Raw genomic sequence first — 11,388 nt, 5'->3', positions numbered from 1 at the left:
GCCCCTTTCCAGGCTGAGGGATCCTCATTCGCCGACGCAGGACGCAGGACAAGATGCGACGGGTCTGCAAATGGCGGAGGCCGCGGGGGAGGCCGAGAGCGCCGCGCGCGCCCCCACCGCCGCCCACCGAGTCCCGGCGCCGCCAGGTACGCCGCCTCTCCCTCAGTCGCCGCCTCTCAGGCCGCGCGAGCACGGCAGCCGGGGACTCGACCCGGCGGCGCCGCCGCGGAGACCCCCGAGGCCGCCCGGGGAGCCCCAGCCGCCCGCCGCCGGCCTGAGTCTCGCGAGAGCGCGGCCTCGCCTTGCCCAGCATGCCCCGCGCCGCCGCCGCTGCCGCCGCCGCCGCCGCCGCGCCGCGGCTTGAGGGCGGGAGGCTGGGGGAGGGTAGCGGAGCCGGCGCCGCCGCCATGTTGGGTCTGAGGCGGCTGCTGTAGGCGCCGACGGAGCGAGCGGGCTTGCGGAGCGGCGACAGCGGCGCGGGATCTGCCTCTCTGCGAGCGGCCCGGAGCGGCGGCGGCGGCGGCGCCATGAGCGGGGGCACCCCTTACATCGGCAGCAAGATCAGCCTTATCTCCAAGGCGGAGATCCGCTACGAGGGCATCCTCTACACCATCGACACCGAGAACTCCACCGTAGCCCTCGCCAAAGGTACGCCGGGGCGGGCCTCGCGGGGGAGCGGCGCCCGGCTGTCGGCCCGCGGCCCCCTGCCCCCCCCCCCCCCCCCCCGCCCTCCGCCGTCCTCGGGGAGGCCGCTCCCTTCCCTCCGACCGGGCCCGGGCGTCACGGGGCCGGGCCGCGGCCTCCCCCCCGCCCCCCCGCGCCCCGGGGGCTTCCTGGCTTCCACCCCGGGGACGTCCGCGCCTTCAATCCGGGACCTGGAGGACCGAGAGCGGGGCGGGCGGGGCGGGCGGGGCGGCCCTCAAGTCCGAGCACGGGCCGGAGAACACGGAGAGACGTGTTCTTCCAACTCCGAAATTCGGGGGTTCTGGCGTCTCCCCACAAAACAAAGCCCCGAGTATTCAAAGAATTTTTCCGCCCAGCTCGAGTTTAGTTGCAGATTTGTTGATTCCGAGGCACCTATTTTCTCACGTTCTCAATTTCGATTTGTTGGCGGCGTCCCTCAGGTGAAGTAAGTGTGTGGGGGGGGTGGGGGGGGCGATGTGCCAAAACTTTGGGTCTCGCCCCGCGACGCCGACGGTCTCGGGGCCCTCGGGCACATCGCGCCCCACTTGTCCGCCTTACGTGGTGTTTACCTGCTAAACCGGAATCCTCCTCAAAGGCCGTTGTGCAACCGCGTCTTTAAAAAAAAAAAAAAAAAATGCTCGCCGGGGTGCGCCCGGGGTACCCGGTGCGGAGGCGGGTTCGAGCTTGACCCAGGTTGCACCCTCGTCCCGAAGGCTGCGCCGCGCGGGCCCTGCCGGCGGGTCCCGGGGACGGCGGCGGGTTCGGGGCGTGGAGCACCGAAGGGCCCTGCCCCTAGGATCTCACTGAGCGTCGCCCCGTCTGAGTGGGGTTTTGTTTCCGTTCACACGTGGTGGGGCCTTGGCTCCGCCGGAAAACCGGCAAGAACGTAAACTTGAGCTCCCGCTTCCTCAGGTCTCACGAGTTTGGGATGACTTAGGCGAGGGGAGCAAGGTGATAACCAAGGTAGCCTTTCCAGGTACATCTGGTAGAGAGACGGAACGAATGAGACCGTGGTAGAGACAAGAGGCCCAGGGCCAGGAAGAAATTTTCTAAGTCTGCAAAAAAAAGAAGACAAATTTATAACGGAGCGGGAAGTTATTTCACAGCATCACACGAGTACTTAGTGACATTTGGGGGGTCCTTTTTAATAACACTTGTGTTGGGACAGATTGTATACCTGAGTTACGGAGTCTTAATTTTTTTTTTATTTTAAGTTTCTTTTCCACTGCCCCATAGATATTTAGCTGTATAGTGTCTTAGTTTTTATGGCTTTATGAAGTTATCAAGAAGACTTTCTTTTTTTTTTTTTTTTAAGATTTTATTTATTTACTCATGAGAGACACACACACAGAGAGGCAGAGACACAGGCAGAGGGAAAAGCAGGCTCCACGCAGGGAGGCCGACGTGGGACTCATCCCGGTACTCCAGGGTCATGCCCTGGGCTGAAGGCAGGCACTGAACCGCTGCACCCGGGCTGCCCTCAAAAAGGCTTTTTTAAAGTTCTCAGTGAGGCCCACATACAGTATTTGTAAGCTAATCTGAATTTTAAGGTGTCTTGCCAGTTGAATGACTTACCATTGAGTTGGCTGTACTTTTTTTTTTACTCCTCACAATGACAAAAATTAATACATTCTTAAGGTTTCTTATGTATTAAATTTAGTCCTTTTTTTTTTTTTTTAAAGATTTTGTTTATTTATTCATGACAGACAGAGAGAGGCAGAGACACAGGCAGAGGGAGAAGCAGGCTCCGCACAGGGAGTCCGACGCAGAACTGGATCCCGGGACTCCAGGAACGCGCCTGGGCGGAAGGCAGGCACTAAACCGCTGAGCCACCCAGGCGTCCCTAACTTTAGTCTTTTAAAAATCTTTGAATTCTTATATTCTTTTATACATTTTATACATTACACATTTTTTTTCAGCTTCTAGAGTCAGTAAACTACAATTTTATTAGTCTGTAGTAGTTGAATTCACAAACCAGTTTGTTCTTGTATCATGTCTTGATAAATACAAGCACAGGAGTGAAAAGTTTTTTTAATCATTGAATTTATATCTGTGCTTATGGCTTTGATAGTTAATCCCACAGACATGATATATGCTTTTTTTTAAGCAGGAGTTATTTAATATTTAATAGAGATTGAGGGATTTAATTGTGTTTGCAAAAATGGTAGTTATCAAATTTTCGTACCTTACTCTACTTAGCATCTGATCTAAAACTTCTGTATGGCTATCTAGTCAACACTGGACATTTCAAATTTCAGAGTTAGAAGTGGGGTGTTTGGTTTTCAAATTTTAAAATTTACATGACTTGTGAAGTAATTTGATATCTGATATTTCACGTTTTTCAAAATTTGGTTGAAGAATGGCAGTCTAACAGATTAAAGCCAAAAGTTTGTTTATGAAGTTTAGAATACCATATGTATATGCATTTAGAGATCTCTGTTATCTTTGTAAACTATCAATTGAGTTAATCTCAAGTGACATTCTTAGAATTCTCTTCTGGATGTTAATTTTTTCCCCTCTGGGTAGAGTTCTTTCCCTTTTATTGTGAAGTAACCACACATGTTGAAAAGATACATAGATAAAAATGAAATGTTTTTAAACTAAGATGCTGTAACTACCACCCAGGGCAAGACAGACATTGCCAGCATCCCAGAATCCTCCCACCTCCTGCATCTTCCCATCACCTCTACTACTCTCTTAAGCTAAATTTAAACATTATTCTAACATTCATAGTTTTATCACTTTTAAGTTTACATCCCTAAAGGAGTTTACCTTTGTCCTTTTCTGAACTTTATATAAATGGAATCATCTTGTATATATTTGATTTTAGTTTGTTGTGGCATAGTATTTCACCTATGATGTGTATTCATTCTTGAATATAACAAGTTTATTCTGTATTTTTTTTATATACTACAGTTAATTTTTAAATTGTTTAGTTTTTGCTATTATGAACAATTGTGTTTAAGTGCACTGATGCCCGTCTGTAGTTTTCTTGAGGATATATACTTGAATTGCAGGATCGTTTGGAATGTGTGTCTTTATCTTTATTAGCTAATGCTAAGCAGTTTTCCAGAGTTGTTGCTTACTAGTTTCTATTTCAGTCATTAGTATATGAGAGTTCTAGTTCCATATCCTTTACCGGCAATAATACTGAGTACCAGGTATTTTAATTCTGTCGGGTCTGGTGGGTGTGATTGTACTTGACTTTAATCTTCCTGATTACTAATGAGGTGGACAATTTTTTTTTTTAAGATTTTATTCATTTATTCATGAGAGACACACAGAGAGAGAGGCAGAGACACAGGCAGAGAGAGAAGCAGGCTCCATGCAGGGAGCCTGATGAGGGACTTGATCCCGGGACTCCAGGAACACGCTCTGGGCTGAAGGCAGGAACTAAACTGCTGAGCCACCCAGGGATCCCCCTGGACACGTTTTCATATCCTAGTCATTTGGATTTCATCTTTCGTGAAGCACCTTTGAAATCTTTTGCCCATTTTACTACTGAAATGCAGATCTTTTTCTAGAGTTCACCATTCTGGGTATGAGTACTTTGCTGAGTATATCTGTTGCAAATATCTTTTCCCACTTGATGGCTTCTTTTGGTGAACAGAAGTTCATTTTAATGTAGATATGTTTATCACTCTAATTTATGGCTAGTGTTTTTCTTCTTTTAAAGAATTTTTCCCTACCACAAGGTCATGAAGATATTTTGATAACTTTTTCAAAACTTTTTTGTTTTGCTTTTTCACTAAATTTAGTAAGGGATTCACTTGGCTTATATGATCTAGATTAAAATTTACATTTGGTGTTACTTATTTAAATTCATGTGGAACTATACAATGCTCTTAAAATTTTGGATTAGTTACATTTGATGTTGTATATAGTTAGGGTAACCATATGGCCTGGTTTGCCCTGGTGGAAGGTCCTTGTTTGTTCCTGTTGTTCTGGCATAATTATTAAAACATCCCTTTTCTCTCTTGAAAATGTTCCAGTTTGGCTAATATATTTAATGGTCACACTAAATATAATCAAAAGCCCAATCCCAGAGGTAGTAACTAACTGCGTGATGTTCTTTATTTTCTCTAGAGATTCACAGACTAGCTCAAGTTCTGTAAAGGTGAAATTGAAGTAAATTTGATGGGCTTTGATACCCAGGATCTTCTATATGAATGTCAGGCAGTTTTAAAGGCAACTAGAAAGACTGGTGTCTGTCTTTTAAGCATGTTAATAGATCATTTGGTCTGTAGTTTGTCTCTTGGAGCTTTGTCACAACTCTGAGTTATTTTTTTCCTAACGCTGATTATGACCAGCATGTAATCTTCTTTGCTTATTTGCATGTGTTTATTGTCACCTTCCCTCCCCCCCATAGAGTCTGAGCTCCTGGAAGAATGAATGTTTATTTAATAAATAGGTGGACATGATTTAACATTTTAGTTTATTAATCTTGTAGAAATCTCTTGAGGGTGGGAATCTCCAAATAATACTTTCCATATTCACAATCGTATATCTCTTTAATATTGAAATGCCTAAAGGCCCCTGGGTGGCTCAATCAGTTAAGCATCTGCCTTCTGCTCAGGTCATCATCTCAGGGTCCTGGGATTGAGCCCCTATATCAAGCTTCCTGCTCAGCAGGGAGTCTGCTTCTCCCTCTTTCTCTGTCCCTCTCCTCTGCTCCTGCTTTCTCTCTCTCTCAAATAAATCTTTAAAAACACTGAAATGCCTAAGACATGTTGCCTCCCCCCTTCCCCGCCCCCAATAGTGAGAGATTTTAGGAATACAAGAGGATAAAATCTTATGACAAAATTGGCATTGTTAGGGAGATGGGGTTTTTTTTTTACCTTATGACTCAAGCTCAATTATAATTTTCTTTTAAAATTTAAGGGAAGAATTGGTTCAAGATTTTTGAGGGAATGGCAAAGCAGTGGCATGCATGAATAGTTTGTAGAATATTTCCACTTACTGTATATTTACACCTGTGTCTGTGAATATGATGCCTGAGCACATACTAGATCCTGGATACCAAGATTGCCCACACTATTTTTACATTATTTTTTAGACTATTTAAATAAAATGGGCTAAATTGAGTGAAATTCTTATTTAATATATATTTTAAGTTAGCTATACCTGGATAGTACACCACAAAACTGAAAACCAGGTTGCCACTACATTAGGAAAAGATACTTCGTGAAGAATGATTAATAAGTCAGCTACTTTTAAAACAATTTGTCCTTAAAATCAAGGCGTTGGTAGAGGAATATAAAGTCTGGTAATGGATTTATTTACTTAAATCATCTGCTAAGCCCTGCCCATTGGTATACCTTAGCCACTTCTTGATTGTTAATTAGCCATATACTCAGTGAGTAGGAGAGCATTGTAGGATGGATGAAATATCTGTGAAGTGTTTTATTGATTTCTTGTGTTCTCACGAGTTGGGGACCTAAATCTAGCAATTCACAAAATCACTAACTAGAATGTCAAAGATCCAGTAACACTTTAAGCTGCAGTTTCTATTGGTTGCCCTATTTAGTGAGGTTGCCAGAACTTGGAGCCTTGGATACAGTTCATTGTTGCTATACAGTCCACAGAAATATTTAGTAATTTGGGGAGTCTGAAGTCAGTGCCAAAAACTAACTGCATTTTCCAGTGCAGTAAGATAAGCTGTAGCTTTCTGAATCAGTAGTAGAAAAAACAGCATAAAACCTGAAGAAAATAATAGTAGAAGGAAGGAAATAGGAAGAGCAAAGAAATCTTATCTGTGCTTGACATATAGCAATAGCAAGAGTTTTATAGTATTTAACCCAGTGCCAAAGTAATAGCGGTAACTGCAGATGGCTTAACTTGAGTTTATTGGTCCATGGTAGAAGATGCCCTCTACAGAACATTTTACCAAAAAAAATAAAAGAACATTTTACCTTTTATTTTTTCTATGATGCTTTAAATTCTTAAGAAGAATTCTTCAGAGAGACACGTAGCATGTGGGGGAGGGGTGAGGGAGAAGGGTAGAGAGAGAATCTTAAACTGGCTCTACATCCCTAGAACTGGATCACAGGGCTCAATCTCACAACCCTGTGATCATGACCTGAGTGGAAATCAAGAGTCCCAACGGTTAACCCATTTTGAGCCATCTGGGCACTCCTAAAGTAATACTTTAAATTAGCCATATTGAAAACTAAATATCATTGAAGTTTTTTAATGGATAAAGTGTATTAGTTTGTAAAATACTTTATTCAAAAAGATTTTATTCTAATTTTTTTTTTAAGATTGATTTCTTTATCTGGGGTGGGGGGCAAGGTGAGAATTAGGATCTCAAGCAAACTCCCTGCGGGGTTTGATCTCACAACCCTAAGATTATGACCTGAGCCGAAATCAAGAGTCACTACACTTGACCGACTGAGCCACCCGGCACCCCTCTTATTCTAGTTTTGTGGGGTGTTTATTTCTCAAAGAAAATGTGACCCAAAAGGCCAGTTGGAATGCTTAGTAGCTCTTTGACCTTGGACAAGTTATTTAACCATAGCTTTAACTACTTCTTTTATTTTTTTTAATATTTTATTTTATTTTATTTATTCATGATGGGGGGGAGGGAGAGAGAGAGAGAGAGAGGCAGAAGAACTACTTCTTTTAAATATAGACGATAGTGCCCATCTTTCAGTCATTCTGAGAATTAAATGAGGTAATAACAAAAGTAATTAGTTTACTGTAGGTGCTTAATAGAGAGTAACTATCTTGTTGCTATTTTTTAGCCACCATCTCCATCTCTGTCTCTCTAGCACCCAAACTCCATAAATTATTCAGACCTACTATAGTCTGTTGATCTTACTACCTTTCACTCACTGCCCCACATCCCCCTCATGACTTTACTTCCCTCTTTATCCTGTTTAAATTCCATGAGTAGTTACAATCAGTCCTGAGCATAAACTCACCCACCCCCGTCCCTCTCCTGCTTTCTTTCACCAGCTTAAAGAAACCACAGTCGTGTTTATACCAACACAGACATGCTGACCAGTTTCACCTTAAATTTACATTCACTAACCTCATTAGTCATAGTTATTTCCCTGCAGTCATACTGTACTTCCACGGTCTACTCATTCCAATGTCCTGCATGACTCTTCCATTCTCTCCATTTTCCTCAGACCTCCAACGCCTCTTGCCCATCTTCACTTTTAACCTGTGAACCTGTTTCCTATTTAATTGAGGAAAGCATAGCAAACAGAAGAGAATTTTGATTAACTCATCTCACATGGACCCAATTTCTCACATCTGTGCTCCACACCTCTACTTTTTCACTGGTCACTTTCAGAGAAAGTGTTCGTTCTTCTCTGTCAGGCCACCCTTCCCCTTTGGAATAGATTTCATCCCCTCTTGATTTGAAGTAGCTGCTTTAGCAGTTCTCTACATCTGTGAATTGAGTTTTTCTTCTCTACCAGATCTTTTCTATCTACATAGAGCTATGATGCTATTTCACCCATCTTAAAAATAGCAACAAGAAAATACCACTACTCTTTTTGTGTCTGTGGGGGGGGGGGGGGGAACACTACTACTTTTATTTTTTTTTATTTAATTTTATATTTTTAAAGATTTTATTTATTTATTCATGAGAGACAGAGAGGGAAAGACATAGGCAGAGGGAGAAGCAGGCTCCCTCCAGGGAGCCTCAAGTGGGACTGGATCCCAGGACCAGGATCACGACCAGAGCCAAAGGCAGGCGCTCAACCACTGAGCCACCCAGGTGCCCAACACTACTACCTGTAACTGTTTCCTCTGTCACCCCATTTCTATCCTTCCCTGTACACCAAAACTCCTTGAAGGAATTGTCCATACCACTTATATTACTTTTTGAACTCAGTTTATTTAGGTTTTTATTTGCACAGATGGCAAACTAAACAGGATCACCAGAGACTTCTGTGATGCTAAAGCCAGTGGTTGGTTCTTATCCTCAGTCGGCTTGACCAGTCACCAATATATGGCACAGTTGGGCTGTTCTTAAAATACTTCCTTCACTTGACTCCATCCTGGTTTTCCCCATTTACTTAGCTGGTTACATCTCAGTCTCTTTTGTTGATTCTTCAACTCTTAAACCTCCAAATATTGGCAAGCTCTAGGATTTCATTCTGTTTCTGTGTGTCTTCACTTTTTTTTTTTTTTTTTAAGATATTTATTCATGAGAGACAGAGAGAGAAAGAGAGAGACAGGCGGAGGGAGAAGCAGACTCCATGCAGGGAGCCCAATATGGGACTCGATCCCGGGACCGCAAGATCATGCCCTGCGCTGAAGGAAGATACTCAAGGCTGAGCCACCAGGCATCCCATCACTCTGTCTTTTAAAAATTTACTTTGTTTTACCACCTTACCTTTTCTCTTGATAACCTCATGCAGTTCCTGGCTTTGAATACTCTCCGTACATTACTGATTCCTATCTCCAACTTCAACCTCCTCTTTGAACTCCTGGCTTGTAAACCCACCTTGTATGCCTCCTAACACCACCACCTGCAGAGATGTTTAGTAGGTATCTCACATACCTGTTTTATCCATCTAACTGAATGACAGTTCATCCTTGTAGTTGGTAAGACCAAAAACCTTTGAGTCATGCTTAATTCTTCTGTTCTTCTTACACCTCATGGATTTCTGATCCTATCACCTCTGTTTTCAAAATATATCCAAAATTTGACCACCTACTGGCCTGCTGCTCTCCTCTGATTTACTGTCTCTTTCCAGACTTTTCAAAGACTCAGGCCCTCATATTTCAGTGTTGGCCTCTTACTTGATTCTTTTCACCTCCCAGTTGTGTTTGAGCGCTTCTTTACCATTAAAAAAAAAAACCAATAGGGATGCCTAGGTGGCTTAGTTGGTTAAGTGTCTGCTTATGGCTCTGGTCATGATCCCAGGGTCCTCCAATTGAGGCCCGCTTCAAGCTCTATGCTCAGTGGGAAGCCTGCTTCTCCCTCTCCCTCTGCCTGCTGCTCCCCCTCCTCTCTCTGACAAATAAATAAATAAAATCTTTAAAATAAAAAAATATATAAATCTTTTTTTTTTTTTTTTTTTTTTTTTTAATTGAGAGAGAGAGAGAGAGAGTGAGCAAGCGAGCCTGTGGCAGGCAGGGCTCTGGGGCCAGAGGGAGAGAATCCTTAAGCAGACTCCCTGCTGAGCAGAGAGCCTAGCACAGGGCTCAGTCCCACCACTGGTGAGATCATGACCTGAGCTGAAGCCAAGAGTCAGAAGCTTAACCAACTGAGCCATCCAGGTGCCACCAGAATCTTTTTCTTTTTTTTTTTTTTTTTAATTAAGATTTTATTTATTCATGAGAGAAGCAGAGAGAAAGAGAAGCAGGCTCCCTGCGGGGAGCCTGATGTAGGACTCAATACCAGGACCTCGGGAACACGACCTGAGCTGAAGAAGGCAGATGCTCAACCACTGAGCCACCCAGCTGCCTCCAGAATCTTTTTCTATAGAACTTTGAGGATATTGGTTTGTTGTATTCAAACATTCTGGTGTTACTGATGCCAGTCTGGTTCTCTGTTACTTTTCTCTCTGGAAGCTTTATTCTTGGAGTTCAGAAATGTTACTACACTGATGCCTGAGTGGTTCTCTGTGGACCTTATGAATCTGAAGACTCAAAGTCTATTTAACCTAGTAAATTCTCTTAGATAAGCTTCTGTCTTGTTTCTGTTCCTCACTCATGTTTTGTTTTAAATTCCTATTGGATGCAATATTTTGTGTGTGTATATAAAATTTTTTTGCTGTTATATTTTCATCTCTGTCTCTTGGTTTTGTTGTTTGGGAGATTAAAATATAAAGCCAACTACGAGAAAGAATGTACAACTGAAAGCAGCTTAAAGAGTAAAGATTAAATTTAGACTGCAGATTAGACAAGCTTTTACTTTTACTTCCTGTTGATAAATCCTACTAAAACTGTGTGTGAGGGACTTTGTTGTTGTTTTAGGCATAAAACCATAAAGGACAAGGTAGATTTGGAAAGGAGACAAGCAACAAAATATTGGAGTTTGGAAAGCATATGGATGAATTTAAATGACTTAGAAGAATTGAGAAAGCTGCAACCTAAGTAGACAATAGATTAAGCCAAGAACTAACCTGATGCACCCAGACTCCTAAAAGACTCAGTATTTGACATTACCAGGTGCAATGGAAACTAGAAGACTATGAAGTAATTAGGACTGAATATGGAGCTAAAAACTGGAAGATAAACCCAAAATTTGTTTCATCAGTAGTCAGATTTCCAAAGCCCCTTTTGCATTTCACACAACTAGATAGCTACTCTTATCTTACACTGGTACTCTTTGGAGAGGGTAAGACAGAGGTTCTGGAAAAATGTAGGCACCATTAAGAACAGAGGTACTTACTACACTAAAAACAGCTTGGAGCAAATGGAGCATAGAAGAAGCTTGCATCTACCTAGTGCATATTATTTTATAATCTCTTCATTCAGGAGAATTACTGAGAACCTGTTGTGACTACTTGCTAGACAGGATGCTAGGTGCTAGGACACAAGACAAGATTCTTGAGAACACAGCATCTAAGGTGCCGCCTGATGGGTAATCATAGTTAGCTATATGAAGAAGTTATCTAGGAGGAAATGTCTGGTTCCAGGCCATGGGGAGTTTGCAGTCTATCAGGGAACAACTAGAGTCCAAAGCTTTTTGGCCTGACCCATAATATCTTGCAGCTCACTTAAGTTAGAATCACACTA

The 11,388-nt window shown here is 43.0% G+C and overlaps 1 protein-coding gene across 5 annotated transcripts in view; it reads left to right on the top strand.

Annotated features, from left to right (window-relative positions):
- The first annotated feature begins 10 nt into the window (after nt 1-10).
- The window catches only part of LSM14A (LSM14A mRNA processing body assembly factor), a 55,671-nt gene continuing 44,293 nt past the window's right edge, over nt 11-11,388 (top strand). For 2 of the 5 annotated variants that reach the window (XM_025425186.3, XM_025425185.3), the window contains exon 1: nt 326-648. In XM_025425186.3, the coding sequence (XP_025280971.1) occupies nt 528-648 (121 nt within the window). In that variant the 5' untranslated portion in view covers nt 326-527. Of the gene's footprint in view, nt 147-325; nt 649-11,388 lie in introns of those variants that run through there. The other 3 variants (XM_035706493.2, XM_025425188.3, XM_035706481.2) reach the window with 2 other exon arrangements.

Source organism: Canis lupus, chromosome 1, assembly GCF_003254725.2.
Source record: "Canis lupus dingo isolate Sandy chromosome 1, ASM325472v2, whole genome shotgun sequence".
In the NCBI taxonomy this organism is placed as follows: domain Eukaryota; kingdom Metazoa; phylum Chordata; class Mammalia; order Carnivora; family Canidae; genus Canis; species Canis lupus.
Note: the sequence above shows the minus strand (reverse complement) of the source record. Positions and strands in the feature narration are given on the sequence as shown.